This window comes from Pseudorasbora parva, chromosome 14 (assembly GCF_024679245.1).
Source record: "Pseudorasbora parva isolate DD20220531a chromosome 14, ASM2467924v1, whole genome shotgun sequence".
Taxonomy (NCBI): domain Eukaryota; kingdom Metazoa; phylum Chordata; class Actinopteri; order Cypriniformes; family Gobionidae; genus Pseudorasbora; species Pseudorasbora parva.
The window spans coordinates 1,403,589-1,426,677 of NC_090185.1; the positions used below are offsets into that span (position 1 = coordinate 1,403,589).

The 23,089-nt window shown below is 37.8% G+C and overlaps 1 protein-coding gene across 1 annotated transcript in view; it reads right to left on the minus strand.

The window, feature by feature from the left end:
• The window catches only part of cacna1sa (calcium channel, voltage-dependent, L type, alpha 1S subunit, a), a 50,730-nt gene that overhangs the window by 11,009 nt on the left and 16,632 nt on the right, over positions 1-23,089 (minus strand). Inside the window, exons 14-32 of the mRNA XM_067415162.1 lie at positions 20,742-20,856; positions 20,133-20,232; positions 18,258-18,327; positions 18,051-18,183; positions 14,598-14,727; positions 14,330-14,389; positions 14,132-14,238; positions 8,829-8,916; positions 8,645-8,752; positions 8,292-8,344; positions 8,049-8,195; positions 4,684-4,885; positions 3,627-3,785; positions 2,997-3,107; positions 2,036-2,119; positions 1,896-1,943; positions 657-683; positions 457-582; positions 320-385 (exon numbers count right to left, since the gene is read on the minus strand). Coding sequence (XP_067271263.1) covers positions 320-385; positions 457-582; positions 657-683; positions 1,896-1,943; positions 2,036-2,119; positions 2,997-3,107; positions 3,627-3,785; positions 4,684-4,885; positions 8,049-8,195; positions 8,292-8,344; positions 8,645-8,752; positions 8,829-8,916; positions 14,132-14,238; positions 14,330-14,389; positions 14,598-14,727; positions 18,051-18,183; positions 18,258-18,327; positions 20,133-20,232; positions 20,742-20,856 — 1,934 coding nt within the window. The remainder of the gene's footprint in view (positions 1-319; positions 386-456; positions 583-656; positions 684-1,895; positions 1,944-2,035; positions 2,120-2,996; positions 3,108-3,626; positions 3,786-4,683; positions 4,886-8,048; positions 8,196-8,291; positions 8,345-8,644; positions 8,753-8,828; positions 8,917-14,131; positions 14,239-14,329; positions 14,390-14,597; positions 14,728-18,050; positions 18,184-18,257; positions 18,328-20,132; positions 20,233-20,741; positions 20,857-23,089) is intronic.

The following is a 23,089-nucleotide window of genomic DNA, read 5'->3' on the forward strand; positions in this document are numbered from 1 at the left end:
GGCAGAAACGGGCTTCCATAGTATACCTCAAACTGAATAAAATCAGTCAAATAAAATTTACTATTTAAATTTATGTGTGAAAGGACCAAAACAAATTTTTTTCTCAGAACTTTGATATAAAAAATTAAAATAACAAGCCCAATCCAGGCAAGAAAAAGCAACAAAATGCATGACTTTTCTTAAAAATAAGTAAGTAACGCAATTAGTTATTTTTGAACGCAATATTGTAATGCATTACTTTTCAAAGTAACTTTCCCCAACACTGAGAATAACAGACGAAATCGTAATAATTCCAAACTCGCATTTCTTTTTGTTTTACCTGCATGCCGATGACGGCGTAGATGAAGAACAGCATAACGATGAGGAGAGCCACATACGGCAAAGCCTGAAAAACACACCAACCCCACCGTTAAAAACATCTCTATTACAACATAAAGACGCCGGGCACCGTCAGACCTGGAATGACTTGATGAAGGTCCACAGCAGGTTCCGAATCCCCTCGAAACGGTTGAGCAACTTTACCAAACGCATGACGCGGAAAAGCCGGAAAAGTGTGATTGACACACTCATGTTCTCAGATTTCTGAGGAAACAAATGGAAATGCTCAAGAATATACAATTAACACCAGCTGACTCATGCATTTCATCTTCACTTACTGCTATGGCTTGCATTGGATTCACTTCCTGGAACGAGAAAATATATGGCAGTAATTAAACTTTGAATTATCTGAAAATAGTGTTGCTGGATAATTCACTATATTGGCAAAAGTTTTGGGACGCCTGCCTTTAACAACTATATCAGCTCCAGCTCTTCTGGGAAGGCTTTCCTCAAGGTTTAGGAGTGTGTTTATGGGGATTTTTGCCCATTCTTCTAGAAGCTCATTTGTGAGGTCAGGCACTGATGTTGGACGAGAAGGCCTGGCTCTCAGTCTCCGCTCTAATTCATCCCAAAGCTGTTCTATCAGGTTGAGCTCAGGACTCTGTGCAGGCCAGTCAAGTTCCTCCACACCAAACTCCTCATCCATGTCTTTATGGACCGACGCTTTGTGCACTGGAGCGCAGTCATGCTGGGACAGGAAGGGGCCGTCCACAAACTGATCCCACAAAGATGGGAGCATGACATTGTCCAAAATGTCTTGGCGAAGCATTAAGAGTTCCTTTCACTGGAACTAAGGGGCCAACCCCTGAAAAACAACCCCACCCTCCACCAAATTTCACACTTGGCACAATACAGTCAGGCGAGTCCCGTTCTCCTGGCGACGGCCAAACCCAGACTCGTCCATGGGATTGTCAGACTGAAGTGTGATTGGTCGCTCAGAGAACACGTCTCACTGCTCTAGAGTCCAGTGGCGGCTGCTTTACTCCACTGCATCCCACGCTTTGCATTGCTCTTGGTGATGTAAGGCTTGGATGAGCTGCTCGGCCATGGAAACCCATTCCATGAAGCTCTCTCCGCTGTTCTTGAGCTCATCTTAAGGCCACAGAAGTCTGGAGGTCTGGAGCTGTTGACTCTGAAGATAGTTGGAGACTTCTGCGCACTGTGACCCTCAGCATGCGCTGACCCCGCTCTGGGATTTAACACTTCGTGGCTGAGTTGCTGTTGTTCCCAATGGCTTCCACTTTGTTATAATCCCACTAACAGTTGAGCGTGGAATATTTAGTAGTGAGGAAATGTCAGGAATGGCCTTATTGCACAGGTGGCAACCTATCACGGCCCCACGCTTGAGTTCACTGAGCTCCTGAGAGCGACCCATTCTTTCACTAATGTGTGTATGCCTAGGAGCCAAGATGATTTAAACGGGTGTCCCAATACTTTTGGCAATATAGTTTATCTGTTCAATCATTGAGTCATGCAGTGATTAGTGGATGTAAAATAACAGAAATCTGTATATTTACAGAACAGCCAGTGAGACAGTAGAGTCCGCCCTGAGCCGCGAGAGCCGCCTGGAGAGAGCAAATCCAACATCAACACTCATGAGAACAAAACAACAGGTAAAACTAAGCATTCCAATCATATCATTTACTGTTAAACTTACGTCAATTTCACTCAGTATGACGTCAACAATACTGCCCACCACGATGACGAAATCAAAGACGTTCCAGGGGTCGCCGAAGTAACCCTACCAGAGAGAAACGCTCTTTAAACCCTTATGTACTGTTGCGGGTCAATATGACCTGTTTTGATTTTTGAATTGTCAGAAATATCAGTTAATCTGTTTTTTTTTTCAGGAAATTTTGTGACTTTTTATCATTTAGGGTCATGAACATACATGCAAAATTTTTAACGCTGATGTGCTTTGACACACACTAAATTACTATTACGTTCGTGATGTTCGCGGGTCAATTTGACCCGCATGTTTCAATGTTCAGTTGGCAACTGTACAGACCCAAAATAATAACATTTCTTGGTTATATTTTGTTATTTTAGTTTTTTAGTACCCTATGAAGCTAAAAAAAAGGTGCCTTTTCCCCACTTACATGTATTTAAATACAGAAAAAAAATGTGTATGGTAAAAATTAGCTATCGTTTCTGTTTTTAATTAAAAAAATTAACAATGTGTTTCTTGAAATGTGGACTTTTTCTCATTGAGGGTTGTGAACATGCATGCGCCGTATTTAATTAATTAAAATATTGTCGATAAGAGCACAACTTTAGTAAACGCTCCTGTGCGTCGTATTTAATTAATTAAAATATTGTCGATAAGAGCACAACTTTAGTAAACGCTCCTGTGCGTCGTATTTAATTAATTAAAATATTGTCGATAGGAGCACAACTTTAGTAAACGCTCCTATGGGTCGCATTGCAAGGAAGTGACAAATGATCTATATAGGCGTATTGGTTGGAGGACATGTTGCTATAAATGCTAACTAGTCATATTTTGTCTAAATGATTATTTCCTGGCAGGCTGTGGTTAACAGAGCTATGCTATGAATGAATTGAAAAAAGTACTGAATTAGTATGTTGTTTTCTGTCAGCTGTCCAAATCCAGGACTTACTTTTGCTTTGAAGGCGCCGACTTTGAGTATCATTTCCACTGTGAAGAGGACAGTGAAGATGACGTTCAGCTTGTCTGAGAGCTGGGTGATGTGGTCCGACTGATTACAGTGCTGGAGGATCGAGAAATGACAATAGATTTAAACTCTCCAATGCATTTGATATCCTAATAATTTATTTCCCGTGTTTGGGTTCTTTGTGTAACTCTGCATTGAAAAAAATGCTTTTCTTACTTAGTATTTTTGTCTTGTTTTTAGTTTAACTATCTAAAAATTCTTACATTAAGAAACATTTACTAGACAAGTAAAAATTATTGTCTTGTTTTTGGGAAAAAATAACTCAAAATGAAGAGAGTTTTTGCTTAAAATAAGATAAATAATCTGCCAATGGGGTGAGAATAATAATCTTGTTTTCTGTTTGAATTAAGATTATTTTTCTCACCCCATTGGCAGATTATTTATCTTATTTTAAGCAAAAACTTCATTTTGAGTTATTTTTCCCCAAAACAAGACAATTACTTTTACCTGTCTAGTAAATACTTCTTGTTTTAAGAATTTTTAGATGTTTGGACTAAAAAACAAAAAATACTGAGTAAGAAGAGCATTTGTTGCAGTGTGTGCTTGTGTTCTCACCTGCATCCCCAGGCACATGGTGTTGAGCATGATGAGGAGAAACATCAGGTACTCGAAGTAACAGGAAGTGACGATGTACCACACCTGATACTGATACGGGTTCTTAGGGATGTAGCATCTCAAGGGCCGAGCCTTTAGGGCGTACTGGACACACTGACGCTGCCAATGGGCACATAAAGGTGCGTTATAAACCAGGATCATTGGACATCATATTAGGTGTGTGATAGTGCCAGAGGTGGACCAACTACACAACTTCATTACTTGAGTAAGAGTAAAAGTTCTACTGGTCAAATATTACTCCGTTACAAGTGAAAGTTGTAAAAACAGATTTTTACTGAAGTAGAAGTACAGAAGTATTTGTTTTCAGAAGTACTTAAGTATCAAAAGTAAATTTCCTTTTCTATGCCGCCGCATTATTGTATTATAGTTGTATAAATGCACATTATGCCATCATGGTTTAAGCCAGTCAGTGACGCTCCATCTGACACACTAGCAGACGACTAACTTAAACTCATTTAAATACTTGTAGAAAAGTTACAAAGCTCTTTACAAAGCTGCTGTCACTTTAAGGCCGAATGCACGGATCCAATACACTGATACACATCTGATATTCTCACACTGTTCACCTTCACTGAAGACAGAATCAACTTTGTTTATGTGAATACTCCACTAAATGAGCATTTGGACATCCGTCTTCTTCCATTTTGCTCTAAACTATAAATCAGTGTTTAATAAATGCTGTGAAATCATTGAACTTCACGAGACTCTACAAGAGTGATTCCTGAAAGGCTTTCTGCAAAAACCCAAACACCTTTTAAAGAAGAAAAAAATCATCACTGACTTTCAAAGTTGCGACAGAAACGACTTTCCACTTCGAGGACCTTGATAGAAATGTAGTGGAGTAAAGAGGACGATATTTGTCTTTCAGATGGAGTGAAGTTAAAGTCAGAAGATTACAGAAAAAATAATACTCAAGTAACGAACAGATACTCAAAAAGTGAACTTCAGTACAGGACTCGAGTAGATGAGCTGAGTTACTGTCCAGCTCTGGTCGTACCTGGTTCTTGTCCAGCTCGCAGTTTTTGTACTCCTGCTCTCCTTGTTCCTGGAAGGTGACAATTACGAAGCCCACAAAGATGTTCATCATGAAGAAGGCGATGAGGATGAGGTAAACGATGAAGAAGATGGAGATCTCTATGTGGTTGTTGTAAATAGGGCCGACGTTTTCCAGATTAGAGTCGATGGCTTTATACAACAATCTGCGTGTAAAGGTACAATTGGGAAAATGGGTTTGCTTCACTTTAAACTTCCTACATTTTGTTCATAAACTTTATAAAGGCAAACAGAACTACAAATATCCCAGCAAACCTTCCCCTAACGTTAGTATTTGGTTCACATTTGGTTATTTTATTTTTTGAAAACCAAACAATAACATTCTTTTTAGGTTTTATTTTTTGCAACTATAAAATAATTTTCCCAGAAAGTTGCAGGGTGGTATTTCCTAAGAATAACTTGTATAGAACATTCCCTAAGAGTTATTCTTAGGTTATTAATTAATAAAAATGTGAAATAACCTTTCTATTAAAGCATTGCAGAGCACTGCAAGCACTGATCAGGCATAACTTTATGACCACTTCCTACTATTGTGTCGGTCCTACTTTCGCTGAATCCAAATCCTTACGCTTGCCCATTTCTCCTGCTTCACACACATAAACTCTGAGGACAAAATGTTCACTTGTTGCCTAATATATCCCACCCACTAACAGGAGCCATAATCAGTGTTATTCACTTCACCTGACAGTGGTCATAATGTTATGCCTGGTCGGTGTATATCCTACAGGAATTAGCTTTAAAAAAAGCATTTATATTGGACTGAGATCAATTAAAACGCAGTATAATGATCAGATAAATCCAACGTTATAGCTAAACAATCCGTGGTTAAGCATACAGAAGTCAGAAATTCGCGGGTTTGTTTGTCTTTATTGCGCGCCTCTGATCTCGCGGTTCTTCAGCGCGCGCTTTCTCTGCTTCACAGAAAGCCGCGAACTCGCGCAATTTGAAAATTAACGGTCATGTCGTTTTACTGGCTGACTAACATCCGTGAACGGATCTCGTTATTGAATTATTACTTATAATTGATATATATGTGAGAGTAAACATGATTTCGGAGAGATTTAACATCCTTATTGAAAAGAACATAACTTTTTGTTCACTGGCCAAAAAAAGCACATCCTGCTAAACTACAATTTTACAATTCAGAGGTAAGCAATAAAAGTACCTACTTTAAGACAAATAATTTTTTATACATTTTTTTTATGTCTGTGAATAAAATGTATTATTCTAAAACCATAGATGATATTGAAGATGATGAACTCATTGTTCTGGAGAAAATTACAATCTTGGTTACCCCATATAGGTAATCTTACATATTAATGGACAAATGTAATTTAATTTAATCTTCCATATAATGGTTGACCTGCTCGGTTATTTAAACAACAAAAAACAAGATATTGTTTTTATAATAGTGATTATAGGCGTTCATCCATCCATCTTCCATACCATGTATACTATACTGACGTACAGCTTAAAGAGGTTAGGGGAATGTTGGAATAATGTTAACAAAAACCTTATAAAAAGAACGTTCTGCAAACCAAAAACTAACGTTCGGGGAACGAATTGTTAGCTGGGATGACAGGAAGTTGTTCAGACTGCAAAAAATGCTTTTCTTACTTAGTATTGTTGTCTTGTTTCTAGTCCAAACATCTAGAAATTCTTAAAAAAGAAGTATTTACTAGACAAGTAAAAGTAATTGTCTTGTTTTGGGGAAAAATAACTCAAAATGAAGAGAGTTTTTGCTTAAAATAAGATAAATAATCTGCCAATGGGGTGAGAAAAATAATCTCAATTCTACGGAAGCTTATTGCATTCACTTGAGAGAAAAAAAATCTACTCTGTTTTTCTGAATTAATGACTTAATTATCTCAGAATTATGAGATAATTTTTCATGAATAATTTTTTTTGCTCTGTTTTTCTGAATTAATGACTTAATTATCTCAGAATTATGAGATAATTTTTCATGAATAATTTTTTTTTTGCTCTGTTTTTCTGAATTAATGACTTAATTATCTCAGAATTATGAGATAATTTTTCATAAATAAATTTTTTTTTGCTCTGTTTTTCTGAATTAATGAGATCCCTCAAAATCCAGCCAAGAGCTCTATTTTAGCTGGATTGCATGGAAGTAAACATGTCCCGCCTTTCAAATTTAATCCGGATTTATTTTACTTTGGGTTTGAGACATTGTCTTTAAGTAATAAAAATTGTATTGTTTTTAGTGCATCAACTTTGTGCAGACAGCTCATGACAGCAGAAATGAACATTCTGATCTGCTTGACATTGCTATTGCACTCCATGGGGATCCAGTATTTTCAACAATTGCCTGATTGTCTCTTGTGTCACCACGTAGCCAGCCTGAATGCATTTCAGATGCATCATCTTAACACGATCACATAGTAATGCGTATCAATAGTACGAGTGTGAAATCGTGTCTAATGTATATCGTTTGGAATGTATATTGTGTGGAATGTTTACTGAGATAATGCACGTGCTACACAGTCTTTCGCGTGCATGCATATGACATGCTCTTGAGTAGGTTGGGGATGGTGGGATGGGGGGTTCGTACGTATAATATGCCATAAAGTGCGTATAAGCACGTGAAAAACTGTGTACCATATGCACACCAAAATTCATTTTAGCGTATACATTCCACAAGATTGCACACTTATTTATACTACTATTTATACGAATTTTCATGAGATCGGCTGTCTGCACAAATTTGAAAGGCGGGACATGTTTACTTCCATGCAATCCAGCTAAAATAGAGCTCTTGGCTGGATTTTGAGGGATCTCATTAATTCAGAAAAACAGAGCAAAAAAAAAATATTTATGAAAAATTATCTCATAATTCTGAGATAATTAAGTCATTAATTCAGAAAAACAGAGCAAAAAAATTGTATTTATGAAAAATTATCTCATAATTCTGAGATAATTAAGTCATTAATTCAGAAAAACAGAGCAAAAAAAAATTTATTCATGAAAAATTATCTCATAATTCTGAGATAATTAAGTCATTAATTCAGAAAAACAGAGTAGATTTTTTTTTCTCAAGTGAATGCAATAAGCTTCCGTAGAATTCAAACAGAAAACAAGATTATTTTTCTCACCCCATTGGCAGATTATTTATCTTATTTTAAGCAAAAACTCTCTTCATTTTGAGTTATTTTTCCCCAAAACAAGACAATAATTTTTACTTGTCTAGTTAATGTTTATTAATTTAAGAATGTTTAGATATTTTGACTAGAAACAGGACAAAAATACTAAGTAAGTAAAGCCTTTTTTGCAGTGCATTTATTAAATACCTACTCTGGCCAGCCTTCGAATGTCGAAACGGTGAAGAGAGCCAGCATGCCGTTGAGAATGTTGTCGAAGTTTAGGTCGCTGTTCATCCACAAACGTTGATGGAGCACCATGTCATGAAGAGCGTGTTCCTTGTGTTGAATAAATGTTCCCCTGAAAGCATTACCGAATAAGAGAGAAGAGTTATGTGGATTTGGAGAGTTTAAGATCTCAGTAGTGAAGGAGAAATTAATGAAAGCTCAACCATACTGGCATTCTTCCGCAGTCATTTTGAGCGGGTCTGTGCAGAAAAAAAATTTCCCCTGCCAGATTAAGAGAAAAAAGACCAACATTATATTCTCTCTTTACCAGCCTGTGAAATCAAACACTGCAAAAAATGCTTTTCTTACTTAGTATTTTTGTCTTGTTTCTAGTCAAAATATGTAGAAATTCTTAAAACAAGAAGTATTTACTAGACAAGTAAAAGTAATAGGCCTGTTTTGGGAAAAAAATAACTCAAAATGAAGCGAGTTTTTGCTTAAAATAAGATAAATCTGCCAATGGGGTAAGACGACTCTTACCTAGCATTTTTTGCAGTGTGTGGGTGTTGTGAACTCTCTGACCTTGAAAAGCTGGACGCCGATGCAGGCGAACATGAAATCCAAGAGCATGGTGACTAAAACGATGTTGCCGATGGTCTTGATGGCCACAAACACACACTGGACTACATGCTAAAAGACAGAAAAGACGGATAGATGGAGGAACAGGGGAACATTTGTCGTCAAGTAGTCTCAAAACTAGACTCACTTTGAGGCCTTTGGCTCGATTGATGGCTCTTAAAGGTCTTAACACCCTCAGGACCCTGAGGATCTTCACCACTGAGATGGCACTTGATCTGCAGAGAGACGTAAAATAATGTCTTTCCTTTTCTAAAAAACGTTGTTATTCACATAGATGTACAGCTCCATTAAAGAATAGTTCACTTTTAAATAAACTTTTACTGATAGTTTCCTCACCCTCATGTCATCCAAGATGTCCATGTCTTTCTTTCTTCAGTTCGAAAAAAATGAAGGTTTTTGATGAAAACATTCCAGGATTTTTCTCCAATTTTTCTCTTCAATGGGCCTCAAATGGTTCAAGATCCAAATGAGTTTCAGTGCAGCTTCAGAGGGCTTTAAACGACACCAGACGATGAATAAGGGTCTTATCTAGCCAAACCATCGCTCATTTAAACAAAAAATAAAAGAGTGTCAGTTTTATAAACACAAATGCTGGTCTTTATTAGGATTTAGGTTAAAAAGTATATAAATGTTAATAATTTTTTGTTAAAAATAGCAAAACGTGCGCATGATTTATAAATCGAGGGAATGAAATAGCAAAACGTGCACATGATTTATAAATCGAGGGAATGAAATAGCAAAACGTGCACATGATTTATAAATCGAGGGAACGAAATAGTAAAACGTGCGCACGATTTATAAATCGAGGGAACAAAATAATAAAACATGCGCACGGTTTATAAATCAAGGGAATGAAATAGCAAAACGTGCGCACGATTTATAAATCAAGGGAACGAAATAGTAAAAATGCGCACGATTTATAAATCAAGGGAACGAAATAGTCAAATATGCGCATGATTTATAAATCAAGGGAACGAAATAGTAAAAAATGCGCAGGATTTATAAATCGAGGGAACAAAATAGTCAAACGTGCGCACGATTTATAAATCGAGGGAATGAAATAGCAAAACGTGCGCACGATTTATAAATCAAGGGAACGAAATAGTAAAAATGCGCACGATTTATAAATCAAGGGAACGAAATAGTCAAATATGCGCATGATTTATAAATCAAGGGAACGAAATAGTAAAAAATGCGCATGATTTATAAATCGAGGGAACAAAATAGTAAAACGTGCGCACGATTTATAAATCGAGGGAATGAAATAGCAAAACGTGCGCACGATTTATAAATCAAGGGAACGAAATAGTAAAAATGCGCACGATTTATAAATCAAGGGAACGAAATAGTCAAATATGCGCATGATTTATAAATCAAGGGAACGAAATAGTAAAAAATGCGCATGATTTATAAATCGAGGGAACGAAATAGTAAAACGTGCGCACGATTTATAAATCGAGGGAATGAAATAGCAAAACGTGCACATGATTTATAAATCGAGCGAACGAAATAGCAAAACGTGCGCATGATTTATAAATCGAGGGAATGAAATAGTAAAACGTGCGCACGATTTATAAATCGAGGGAATGAAATAGTAAAACGTGCACATGATTTATAAATCGAGGGAATGAAATAGTAAAACGTGCGCATGATTTATAAATCGAGGGAATGAAATAGCAAAACGTGCACATGATTTATAAATCGAGCGAACGAAATAGCAAAACGCGCGCATGATTTATAAATCGAGCGAACGAAATAGCAAAACGTGCGCATGATTTATAGATCGAGGGAATGAAATAGTAAAACGTGCGCATGATTTATAAATCGAGGGAATGAAATAGTAAAACGTGTGCACAATTTATAAATTGAGGGAACGAAATAGCAAAACGTGCGCATGATTTATAAATTGAGCGAACGAAATAGCAAAACGTGCGCATGATTTATAAATCGAGGGAATGAAATAGTAAAACGTGCGCACGATTTATAAATCGAGGGAACAAAATAATAAAACATGCGCACGATTTATAAATCAAGGGAATGAAATAGCAAAACGTGCGCACGATTTATAAATCAAGGGAACGAAATAGTAAAAATGCGCACGATTTATAAATCAAGGGAACGAAATAGTCAAATATGCGCATGATTTATAAATCAAGGGAACGAAATAGTAAAAAATGCGCACGATTTATAAATCGAGGGAACAAAATAGTCAAACGTGCGCACGATTTATAAATCGAGGGAATGAAATAGCAAAACGTGCGCACGATTTATAAATCAAGGGAACGAAATAGTAAAAATGCGCACGATTTATAAATCAAGGGAACGAAATAGTCAAATATGCGCATGATTTATAAATCAAGGGAACGAAATAGTCAAATATCCGCATGATTTATAAATCAAGGGAACGAAATAGTAAAAAATGCGCATGATTTATAAATCGAGGGAACGAAATAGTAAAACGTGCCACGATTTATAAATCGAGGGAATGAAATAGCAAAACGTGCGCATGATTTATAAATCGAGGGAACGAAATAGCAAAACGTGCGCATGATTTATAAATCGAGGGAACGAAATAGCAAAACGTGCGCATGATTTATAAATCGAGGGAACGAAATAGCAAAACGTGCGCATGATTTATAAATCGAGGGAACGAAATAGTAAAACGTGCGCACGATTTATAAATCGAGGGAATGAAATAGTAAAACGTGCACATGATTTATAAATCGAGGGAATGAAATAGTAAAACGTGCGCACGATTTATAAATCGAGGGAATGAAATAGTAAAACGTGCACATGATTTATAAATCGAGGGAATGAAATAGTAAAACGTGCGCATGATTTATAAATCGAGGGAATGAAATAGCAAAACGTGCACATGATTTATAAATCGAGCGAACGAAATAGCAAAACGCGCGCATGATTTATAAATCGAGCGAACGAAATAGCAAAACGTGCGCATGATTTATAAATCAAGGGAACGAAATAGTAAAAAATGCGCACGATTTATAAATCAAGGGAACGAAATAGTCAAATATGCGCATGATTTATAAATCAAGGGAACAAAATAGTAAAAAATGCGCACGATTTATAAATCGAGGGAACAAAATAGTCAAACGTGCGCACGATTTATAAATCGAGGGAATGAAATAGCAAAACGTGCGCATGATTTATAAATCAAGGGAATGAAATAGCAAAACGTGCGCACGATTTATAAATCAAGGGAACGAAATAGTAAAAATGCGCACAATTTATAAATCAAGGGAACGAAATAGTCAAATATGCGCATGATTTATAAATCAAGGGAACGAAATAGTAAAAAATGCGCATGATTTATAAATCGAGGGAACGAAATAGTAAAACGTGCGCACGATTTATAAATCGAGGGAATGAAATAGCAAAACGTGCACATGATTTATAAATCGAGCGAACGAAATAGCAAAACGTGCGCATGTTTTATAAATCGAGCGAACGAAATAGCAAAACGTGCGCATGATTTATAAATCGAGGGAATGAAATAGTAAAACGTGCGCACGATTTATAAATCGAGGGAATGAAATAGCAAAACGTGTGCACAATTTATAAATTGAGGGAACGAAATAGCAAAACGTGCGCATGATTTATAAATCGAGGGAATGAAATAGTAAAACGTGCGCACGATTTATAAATCGAGGGAACAAAATAATAAAACATGCGCACGATTTATAAATCAAGGGAATGAAATAGCAAAACGTGCGCATGATTTATAAATCGAGGGAATGAAATAGTAAAACGTGCGCACGATTTATAAATCGAGGGAATGAAATAGCAAAACGTGCGCATGATTTATAAATTGAGGGAACGAAATAGGAAAACGTGCGCATGATTTATAAATCGAGGGAATGAAATAGTAAAACGTGCGCACGATTTATAAATCGAGGGAACAAAATAATAAAACATGCGCACGATTTATAAATCAAGGGAATGAAATAGCAAAACGTGCGCACGATTTATAAATCAAGGGAACGAAATAGTCAAATATGCGCATGATTTATAAATCAAGGGAACGAAATAGTAAAAAATGCGCACAATTTATAAATCAAGGGAACGAAATAGCAAAACATGCGCATGATTTATAAATCGAGCGAACGAAATAGCAAAACGTGCGCATGATTTATAAATCGAGGGAATGAAATAGTAAAACGTGCGCACGATTTATAAATCGAGGGAATGAAATAGCAAAACGTGCGCATGATTTATAAATCGAGGGAATGAAATAGCAAAACGTGCGCACGATTTATAAATCAAGGGAACGAAATAGTAAAAAATGCGCACGATTTATAAATCAAGGGAACGAAATAGTAAAAAATGCGCACGATTTATAAATCAAGGGAACAAAATAGCAAAACGTGCGCATGATTTATAAATCGAGCGAACGAAATAGCAAAACGTGCGCATGATTTATAAATCGAGGGAATGAAATAGCAAAACGTGCGCACGATTTATAAATCAAGGGAACGAAATAGTAAAAAATGCGCACGATTTATAAATCAAGGGAACGAAATAGCAAAACATGCGCATGATTTATAAATCAAGGGAACGAAATAGCAAAACATGCGCATGATTTATAAATCAAGGGAACGAAATAGCAAAACATGCGCACGATTTATAAATCAAGGGAACGAAATAGCAAAACATGCGCATGATTTATAAATCAAGGGAACGAAATAGTAAAAAATGCGCACGATTTATAAATCAAGGGAACGAAATAGTAAAAAATGCGCACGATTTATAAATCAAGGGAACGAAATAGCAAAACATGCGCACGATTTATAAATCGAGGGAACAAAATAGTAAAACGAGCGCACTATTTATAAATCGAGGGAAAGAAATAGTAAAACGTGCGCATGATTTATAAATCAAGGGAAAGAAATAGTAAAACGTGCACATGATTTATAAATCGAGGGAAAGAAATAGTAAAACGTGCACATGATTTATAAATCGAGGGAAAGAAATAGTAAAACGTGCACATGATTTATAAATCGAGGGAAAGAAATAGTAAAACGCGCGCATGATTTATAAATCGAGGGAAAGAAATAGTAAAACGTGCACATGATTTAGCCTACTAGTTTTTTACTGCAGGTCATGTGTGGGGCTCTGTAGATTTGTCTAGATTAGACTCTATTTCTCTTCCTCTGAAACTGCACTGATTTGGACCTTCAGCCGTCGGTTCCCATTGAAGTCCATTATGAGGAGAAAAATCCTGGAATGTTTTCCTCAACTTAATTTCGTTTCAACTGAAGAAAGAATATCTTTGACAAGACGGGGGTTGAGTAAATTATCATAAATTTTCATTTGGAAGTGAACTAATCCTGTAAAACTCTTCATGGCGCCCCTGGCTGTTTGTATCTAACTCTGCTCTATTTCTCTCAGAACATTGCTTTGAAATCTCACTCCATTCCCATGGACAGAAGAGAAACGCCGACGACGATCAGATCCAGGATGTTGAAGGAATTGCGGCAGAAAGACCCCTTGTGTAAGAAGGCACCGTACGTGGTCATCTGCAGGGAACGAAGAGGCACTGAACCAATCACAAAACCCAAATATAACCAAAGTTAGCTTCTCAGAACACACACCAAACTCTCATTTCACCTTCAGCACGATCTCAGCTGTGAAAACTGAGGTGAAGACATAATCAGCGTAGGCCAGGACCTGGAGTGGAGAAGGAAAGGTGGCTGTTAGAGACGAGCGACGATAGGTTTAGAGATGGGCGAGTTCAAAGTGATGCCATAGGAGAACCATTTTTGGTTCCTAAAGAACCTTTTGTGCAATGGAAAGGTTCTTTGGATATTAAAGGTTCTTCACGGAATCATATACCCACCAAAGAACCATTGAAGAACCTTTATTTTTAAGAGCGTACCTGGTTCCTAAAAGACATTGGGTCGATTGGATCCTCCGCAGCCAATGAGATGCTGCTGAGCAGGATGAAGAGGAGGATGATGTTGGTGAAGGTCGTGGCGTTGATGATGCGATGGCAGAGTTTACGGAATCTGAGCAGAGACATCGATAAACAAAGAAGCTCCCAATGTGTATTAAGGCCTTTGCACACTGACACCGTGTCCTAACTACACGTGACGCGACACTGCGACGCGCGATAAGAGGTGTCTTTTCCAAGTTAATTCGAGTTTTTGTCCTAACCAGCCCTGACGGCGACACGCGATGAATCTATTTTAGAAACGGTTTCTATTTTTGTGTGACGTCGTGGCTGGAACAACAACACAAAACATGGCAATGTTGATCTCAGGTGTTTATGAGCTTTATTTAATGTTAAAAGTGTGTAATGTTTCTTTGAATATCATTTAGCGCTCCCAGCTTTGTCATACTAAAGGATAATTCACCTTAGATCTCGAAATTAAAGGGTTAGTTCCCCCAAAAATGAATTGTCTGTCATTAACTCCTCTCCCTCAATCAAAGTATGATATGAGACATGAGTCCATATGAGACATCAGTGGGTTAATTAGAGTCTCTTGAAGCATCCAAAATACATTTGGGTCCAAAAATAACAAAAACTACGACTTTATTCAGCATTGGCTTCTCTTCCGCGTTTGTGTTCAATCCTCAAATAAAGATTCAAACGGATATGAGTCAGCGAATCGATTCATGATTCGGATCGCGTGTCAAACTGCTGAAATCACGAGACATTGGCGATCCGAATCATCATCATGATGACATCAATTTAATTTTTAGGTGAACTAACCCTTTAAACAAGAGCGTTCAAACTGTGAACAAACAAGTATATTCAATGACAACGATTGTTTTAGTAATCCAGTGTGTATTTTTAGTAGTTTGAGTGTTGTCAAGATCATGGGCGTCGGAAGCAAATAAAAAGTGGGTGGGTCAGTAGGGAAAAATATGATAGGCGGGGAAATTGTTTTGTGGGGGGTCGGGGGGTTCTCCCCCAGAAAAAAAGAAGAAGATTTTATAGATGTGATTTCCTGCATTATGGTGAGTTTGAGGCCATATCCCTTTCCTATACCAAAAAAAGACCTCAAACCAGTCAATACCAATAGTCTAATAAAAAGGCTATATTCATTTAACTGCCATAGACATCAACAGTTTCACAGATAAATGATAATGAACAAGTTGCATGTTTTTTATGCTCCGTGTCCAGACAGAAAAAATGCCGTTTACTAAAAGATTGATTGGGCCAGACAAAATGACAGAAATCACTGAATTATTCACTGAGGCTATAGAGTAGGGGTAAGAGACGCATGGCATCAAGTTTTGACGCATATCGCGAGCATATGTTCGAATCCGCCTTTAGCCACACTCGCTTTCCCCATCGCATATCAGATCGGAAAGGTATTTATTTCAAATAAAAAAAAATAGATAATATTAGAAAAGGGGAAATAAAGCGTTTAACATGTGTTTAATAATAAGTTTCTTAATAAGTTTCTCGGTTAAGGGGTAGTCAAGGTAAGCAGACGTGTGCTGAATTAGAGACGATAAAAGTGAGTGGGTCCAATATCATTGGTCTTAAAAAGTGGGTGGGTCTCGTCCCACACACACACAATGGTTCCGATGCCCATGGTCAAGATTAATCTCTGGTGCGCTTGCCCTAGAGCTCCGCTCACTCGCTGTTCTGATTGGCTGTGGTTTATAGAGCTCCGCCCTCTCACTGTTCTGATTGGCTGTGGTTTATAGAGCTCCGCCCTCTCACTGTTCTGATTGGCTGTGGTTTATAGAGCTCCGCCCACACACTGTTCTGATTGGCTGTGGTTTATAGAGCTCCGCCCACACACTGTTCTGATTGGCTGTGGTTTATAGAGCTCCGCCCACACACTGTTCTGATTGGCTGTGGTTTATAGAGCTCCGCCCTCTCACTGTTCTGATTGGCTGTGGTTTATAGAGCTCCGCCCTCTCACTGTTCTGATTGGCTGTGGTTTATAGAGCTCCGCCCTCTCACTGTTCTGATTGGCTGTGGTTTATAGAGCTCCGCCCTCTCACTGTTCTGATTGGCTGTGGTTTATAGAGCTCCGCCCTCTCACTGTTCTGATTGGCTGTGGTTTATAGAGCGCCGCCCTCTCACTGTTCTGATTGGCTGTGGTTTATAGAGCTCCGCCCTCTCACTGTTCTGATTGGCTGTGGTTTATAGAGCTCCCCCTCTCACTGTTCTGATTGGCTGTGGTTTATAGAGCGCCGCCCTCTCACTGTTCTGATTGGCTGTGGTTTATAGAGCTCCGCCCTCTCACTGTTCTGATTGGCTGTGGTTTATAGAGCCCCCCTCTCACTGTTCTGATTGGCTGTGGTTTATAGAGCTCCGCCCTCTCACTGTTCTGATTGGCTGTAGTTTATAGAGCTTCCCCTCTCACTGTTCTGATTGGCTGTGGTTTATAGAGCTCCGCCCTCTCACTGTTCTGATTGGCTGTGGTTTATAGAGCTCCGCCCTCTCACTGTTCTGATTGGCTGTGGTTTATAGAGCTCCACCCTCTCACTGTTCTGATTGGCTGTTGTTTTTGATTGATTTGTTGCATTTCATAGTCGCGTTGCGTCTGGTGTGGATAGACATGTTGCTTTTTCGCCGGAATCTAATCGGGTCACGTGTAGTTGGGACACGGTGTGAGTCCGATTTTTCGCATGCGTTTTTCCGGATTCGTGATCCGAAAAATTCGTCATGCACAGAGACCTTGCACACTGAGTCCGATGCATATTAATGAATGAGTTACGAAAAAACCCCGCAAAACAATACAAAATTACGTCTTCAAGTATTGAGGATGATTTTTTTGTCCTCTCTCTTCATAAAAAGAGAAAAAGAATGAGGAAATATTGGGTCCATCATCCACTCCTGCAGTCGCGTAGAGAGGACGGAGATTTCAGCCTCATGATCCAGCGGGATTATCCGGACCGATCCAAAGTTTACTTTAGTGTTAGCGGCTCAGTTTGATGCTTTGCTAGCGATACTGGAGACACATATTAAAGAGAAGATCACCAACAATTTCTGTGAATCAATTGATCCTGAACAGAGACTGCCAGTATATGTCTACTCTACGGTATGGATCTGTGGTTTACAGGGACTTGGTTTGCTATAATTATAGCTGTGATATAATAATATCTGTAGTATTTTTGATACAAATAATATGTATGGTGACTCTGAGTTGTAAAAACGTCTCAAAATGCATTTTTATGGATGCAAAATGCAGAAAATTTAACCTGTTCTGCTTTTTTTTGTTTTGACGGATGAAAGTTTCAGAGGCGGTGTGCAAGCGTGATCGATATAACGTGACGTCGAATTAATTTTTGACGTGCAAAAGTTTCACGTGCAAATTTCGGATTCAGTGTGCAATGGCCTTTTGAGTGACGGAGAGGTTTGTACTTGTTCTGCGGGCCGAAGATGAAGAAGGAACTGGCTTCTGGCATCGGCACCTCGGTCTCCTTCAGCTGCAGGTCTGCCATTGGACGAGGCCGAGGACTGAGAGGGATTTCTGGCTCCTCCTCCTCATCGTCACCTGAGCAGGTAAATCAGAACGCCAGCCGTTAGACATACGAACTCTATAAACTAAGCTAAATTATCCTGTTTTACCTGGAAAATCAGCTGGAGGAAACGGATCTTTAATCTCGTTCACATTTGATTCAAATTCGTCCACTTTGAGCTGCAGATTAATATAGAAAAAATATATAACTTTAGTCAGTGTATAGAATAGATTATGCTTTTTTTTTGTTTTAATTTCTTATCTTACAAATCAACCGCACTGCCAAAAATGTTCTTCTTACTGATTAATTTTGTCTTGTTTCTAGTCTAAATATCTAACAATTCTTAAATCAAGATGCATTTACTACACTGTAAAAAAAAATATTGTTGTTTAATTTTAAAAAGTACAATTCTGGGTAAAAAAACAACCCAATGTTGGGTCAAATATGGACTAATTTAACCCAACCGCAGGATTAAACCAACCCAATTGCTGGGTTAAAACAACTCAATTGCTGGGTTAGTCCATATTTGACCCAACATTGGGTTAAAACAACCCAGCATTTTTTAGAGTGTAAGTAACCTGGTTGCCTTAAAATTTTGAGTTTATTGAAATTAAAAATTTGAGTTGATACAATGAAGGAAATTGGTTTAATTAATAGAAACTCAAACTGTTATTGTATCTGAACCACATAAAAAATGTAATAAATCATGAAAATAGCACAATTTGGCTGCGTCATCACAAATAAAACACACAGTTACCCAATATGCTTACAAAATCTGATAATAATAATAATAAAAATGTTCTCAAAAACGAAATTATTAGAAATTAGTTAACTCAATTTTAAGGCAACCAGGTAACTTATTTTTAAAATACTTTTTACAGTGTAGACAAGTAAAACGAAATAAGATATCTTTTCTTTTTTTGTTTAAATCAAAATGAAGTGAGTTTTTGCTTAAAACAGGCAAAATTTCTGTTCGGAAACAAGAATAATAAGATTATTTTTCTCACCCCATTGACAGATCATTTTGCCTGTTTTAAGTAAAAAAAAATCACTCAATTTTGACATTTTTCCCCAGAAAACAAGCAAAAATATCTTATGTCGTTTTACTGATCTAGTAAATGAATCTTGATTTAAGAATATTTAGATATTTGGACTGGAAACAAGACAATAATACTAAAAATAAGCATTTTTTTGTGCAGTGAGTCTTCAATGCTATTGTTAGTTGATGTGAATTGTCCAAATACAAAATCCGGTTGCACTTTGGGACCATGTTTTCCTGAAGTGTTTTTTCTTTAATTGCTAAGCTAATGTGACCTTTGAAACCACAGACTCAACAAAACAAGACATTGCTTGGTCATTGGCTGACCTAAATTGGTTTTATCTAATTGTGTGCTTAAATTGAACAGCTGATTGGTTGATTGTGATCCATTACACACCTTTCTATTAACGTTTTCTGACGTTATCAAGATTAATTTGATCAGTTTAACTCTGAGTTCTTGTCATATTTTATTACCACACTGTAAAAAAATTGTTGGTTTAACTTAAAAAAGTTAAATTTTTGAGGTTATTGAAATTAAACATTTGAGTTGAAACAATGAAGGAAGTTTGTTTAATAAATAGAAACTTTTGACAAATCATGAAAATAGCACAATTTGGCTGCGCACAATAATAAAACACACAATTACCCAATATGCTTACACAATCTTTTAATAATATTTTAATAAAGGTTGTCGAATCTCAAAAAATGTTCATTGTATTAACTCAAAATTTTAATTTCAATGAACTCAACATTTTAAGGCAACTTTTTTTTCTAAATAATCTTTTACAGTGGATTTTCTAAACTATAGCGGATAAACTGATAATGTAAGGAAATGTTGAATGTGTCTGAATATATTTAGGTTTGACCGTATAAGTGTGATCAACCCAAAATCCACTTCTAACACATTTGACAGTAATGTTAGGATGTAATTCTGCCAGTTTTGACCTTGGCTGTGGTGGGAATCCCGTCAATCTTGGCTCTCTGCTCCGCTAGTTTCTTTGCTAGCATAGCCTTGTCCTCCTCACCCTTATCAGGAAGGTTTTCTCTACACCAAGAACAAATTAAGCATCAGAAATGTCTGTAAAAGTCTCACTACAAACAATGCTCTTCTTACTCAGTCATTTTGTCTTGTTTCTAGTCTAAATATCTAACAATTCTTAAATCAGGAGGCATTTACTAGATCAGTAAAACAACATGAGATGTTTTCTTAAAAATGTAATCAAAATGAAGTGAGTTTTTGCTTAAAACAGGCAAAATGATCTGCCAATGGGGTGAGAAAAATAATCTAATTTTGTTTCTTGTTTCCGAACTGAAATAAGATTGTTTTCTCACCCCATTGGCAGATCATTTTGCCTGTTTTAAGCAAAAAAAAATCACTAAATTTAGATTTTATTCCCCAGAAAACAAGCAAAAATATCTTGTCGTTTTACCGATCTAGTAAATGTATCTTGATTTAAGAATATTTCGATATTTAGACTGGAGACAAGAACAAAATACTAAAGAAGAAGAGCATTGTTTGCAGTGCTCATGCTATTTGACCACTTTATCTCTCACCTGAGAAGCCTTTTGCGTTTCTTTTCCTCTGCCTTTTCTTTCTGGGCTGAGGTCAGGCTCTCCGCTTCTGCCAGATTGTCCACCGCGATCGCCAGGAAGACGTTCAAGAGGATATCTGCAGATCAATGCTCAGGAAAGTCCTCGTCCAGCTTCACATGTCATTTTACAACTTGTCCACGGCAAAAAATGCTCTTCTTATTTAGTATTTTTGTCTTGTTTCTAGTCTAAATATCTAACAATTCTTAAATCAAGATGCATTTACTAGATAAGCGCATAGATAAGGTGAGAAAAATAATCGTATTTCTGTTTGGGAAATAAAAAACAAGATTTCAATCAGAAATAAGATTGTTTTTCTCAAAAATTATTGCCCCATTTCCACTGAAATTACCCGAAACAATTTGTACCAGGAACGTTTTTTTACAGGAACTTTGTTTCCCCAGACCTGCTACTGTCTGCGTTTCCACCGCGGCCTAAAGTACCGGGAGGATTAGGCAGATTAAAGTCCGGCGATGTAGGACTGCGCGCGACAGTCATCATTTCTGCGCAACACTAGGCACTTTCAATCGCAATCACCACAGAGCAGCTGAATGTGTTTACGGATGCCAACGCAACTCTCAACGGCCACCAGGACTATACGCTTTTATAAAAGCTATTTATTTATTGTAAAGTGTAATCATCTCAGAAAAAAATCATTGTTTTCTGTTGAAGTAAAAAATGCCTTGGACAAACGCTGTCAAGATGAGAGGGTGTGTCATTATGCCAACATTACCTTCATAACTTCTAACGAAATAAAAAGTTTACCCCCTCAGAAAATTAGCGTTCCTCTCAGCATTATAGCCGGTGTGTGAGCGCGGCGCGTGGTCAGTGGTGAAGGCGCGCGGTGTGTATCACGCCCACTGCAAAGTAATCCGATCAGGTCGTTTACATGGTTAAATGTTTCGTTTGATCGGTTCATGAAAAGGTTTATCCCTCCCCTCTCAAACGATTACAATTTCATTCGGTTTGGGCATTTTTATTACGCTTGAGGTGTTTATATGGAGCGTTTTCATTCAGACTGGACTTTTAAACCGATTACAGTGCTCCATGGAAACGCACCTACTGTCTGCAACAATAACAAGTATGGAGGAGATTCAAGCTGCGCTGCTTTTGCTGGTTACGAATTGGCTTACTAAAGAGGTAATTAACGAAACGGCGGAAAAGAGCACTGATACTAAAGCGTATTCTTATGTATGTTATTATCAGCTATTATGAACATTGACCATGAGATGGCTGAGAAGAACGCGCGCCATCAGACAGAAAGAGCCAGACTATTTACTCAACGCAGAACCTCGCAAAAAAAAAAAAAAAAAGCCTTCCTCTTCCTCCTTTAATTTTCTCTTTTCCCTCCCTTTTCTGGTTTTTGGTACACTGAGTAATGTCCAAACCTTTGTATTTAGGGCAATTTTTGCGTTTCTTCGCCTCTTCATTACATATCGCTTCCTGTACTCCTCAGTTGTAAGTCGCTTTGGATAAAATGTAAATGTAAAAGACTTTTAAAAATGCCGGTTGAAATAAAATCCTCAACCAATCAGTTCAGCGCCCAAGTCCCGCCCTCGAAAGTTCCTGAACTTTGAAAAAGTGCGACCTCGCGTGTAAGATTGTGGCCAAGACTGGTACTGCAATCACTTTAAATGACTGTAGAGCGGTGTCTCCCTCTCCCCCTCCCCCTGACTCGAGGTTGCCAGATTGGCTGCAGGATCAGCAGAACGTTTGTAGATCTGCCGCTGTGAAAACTAGAGCAGATCTGGCAACCCGAAACACTACTGACTCGTGATTGGTCGATAGGTGGAGGGCGGAGCTTCAGGGCAAAACACAACATGACATCATCAACATCAGCTGAGCTGCAGCAACAACTTTATAATGACAATATCCTGCCGGACTACTGTTGGCAGTGATAGAAGTGTCTGAAATTACCATGATTTATTAATGTCTAGAGACTAGGGGTGACCCCGAATAGTCAAAGATTCGATGCATCGATATGCGGAGCCTGATTCGACCACCGATCTCACGGTCGAATCTTCGCGGGTGTTATGAAACGAGGATCATACCATTTTGGCAATATGGGGTGCTCAATATTTTAAAGACGTGTTGCGGCGCTGAGCTGAGCATCGGTGTGCGACCCCTTTAAGGTCGCCGAGCTTCGCACCGCGCCTTTAAAATTAGAACACGTTCAATGAGTGTACACACACCGGCGGCAGCATTCAGCGCCTGTCCGCGGCCACTCAGGAAGCTGTTTAAAATCCTGCTCCATCACAGAGCGCTTTCGTGCAGCTCATCTGTCAGTCAATTCCAAATTGAGCTCGCGTGTG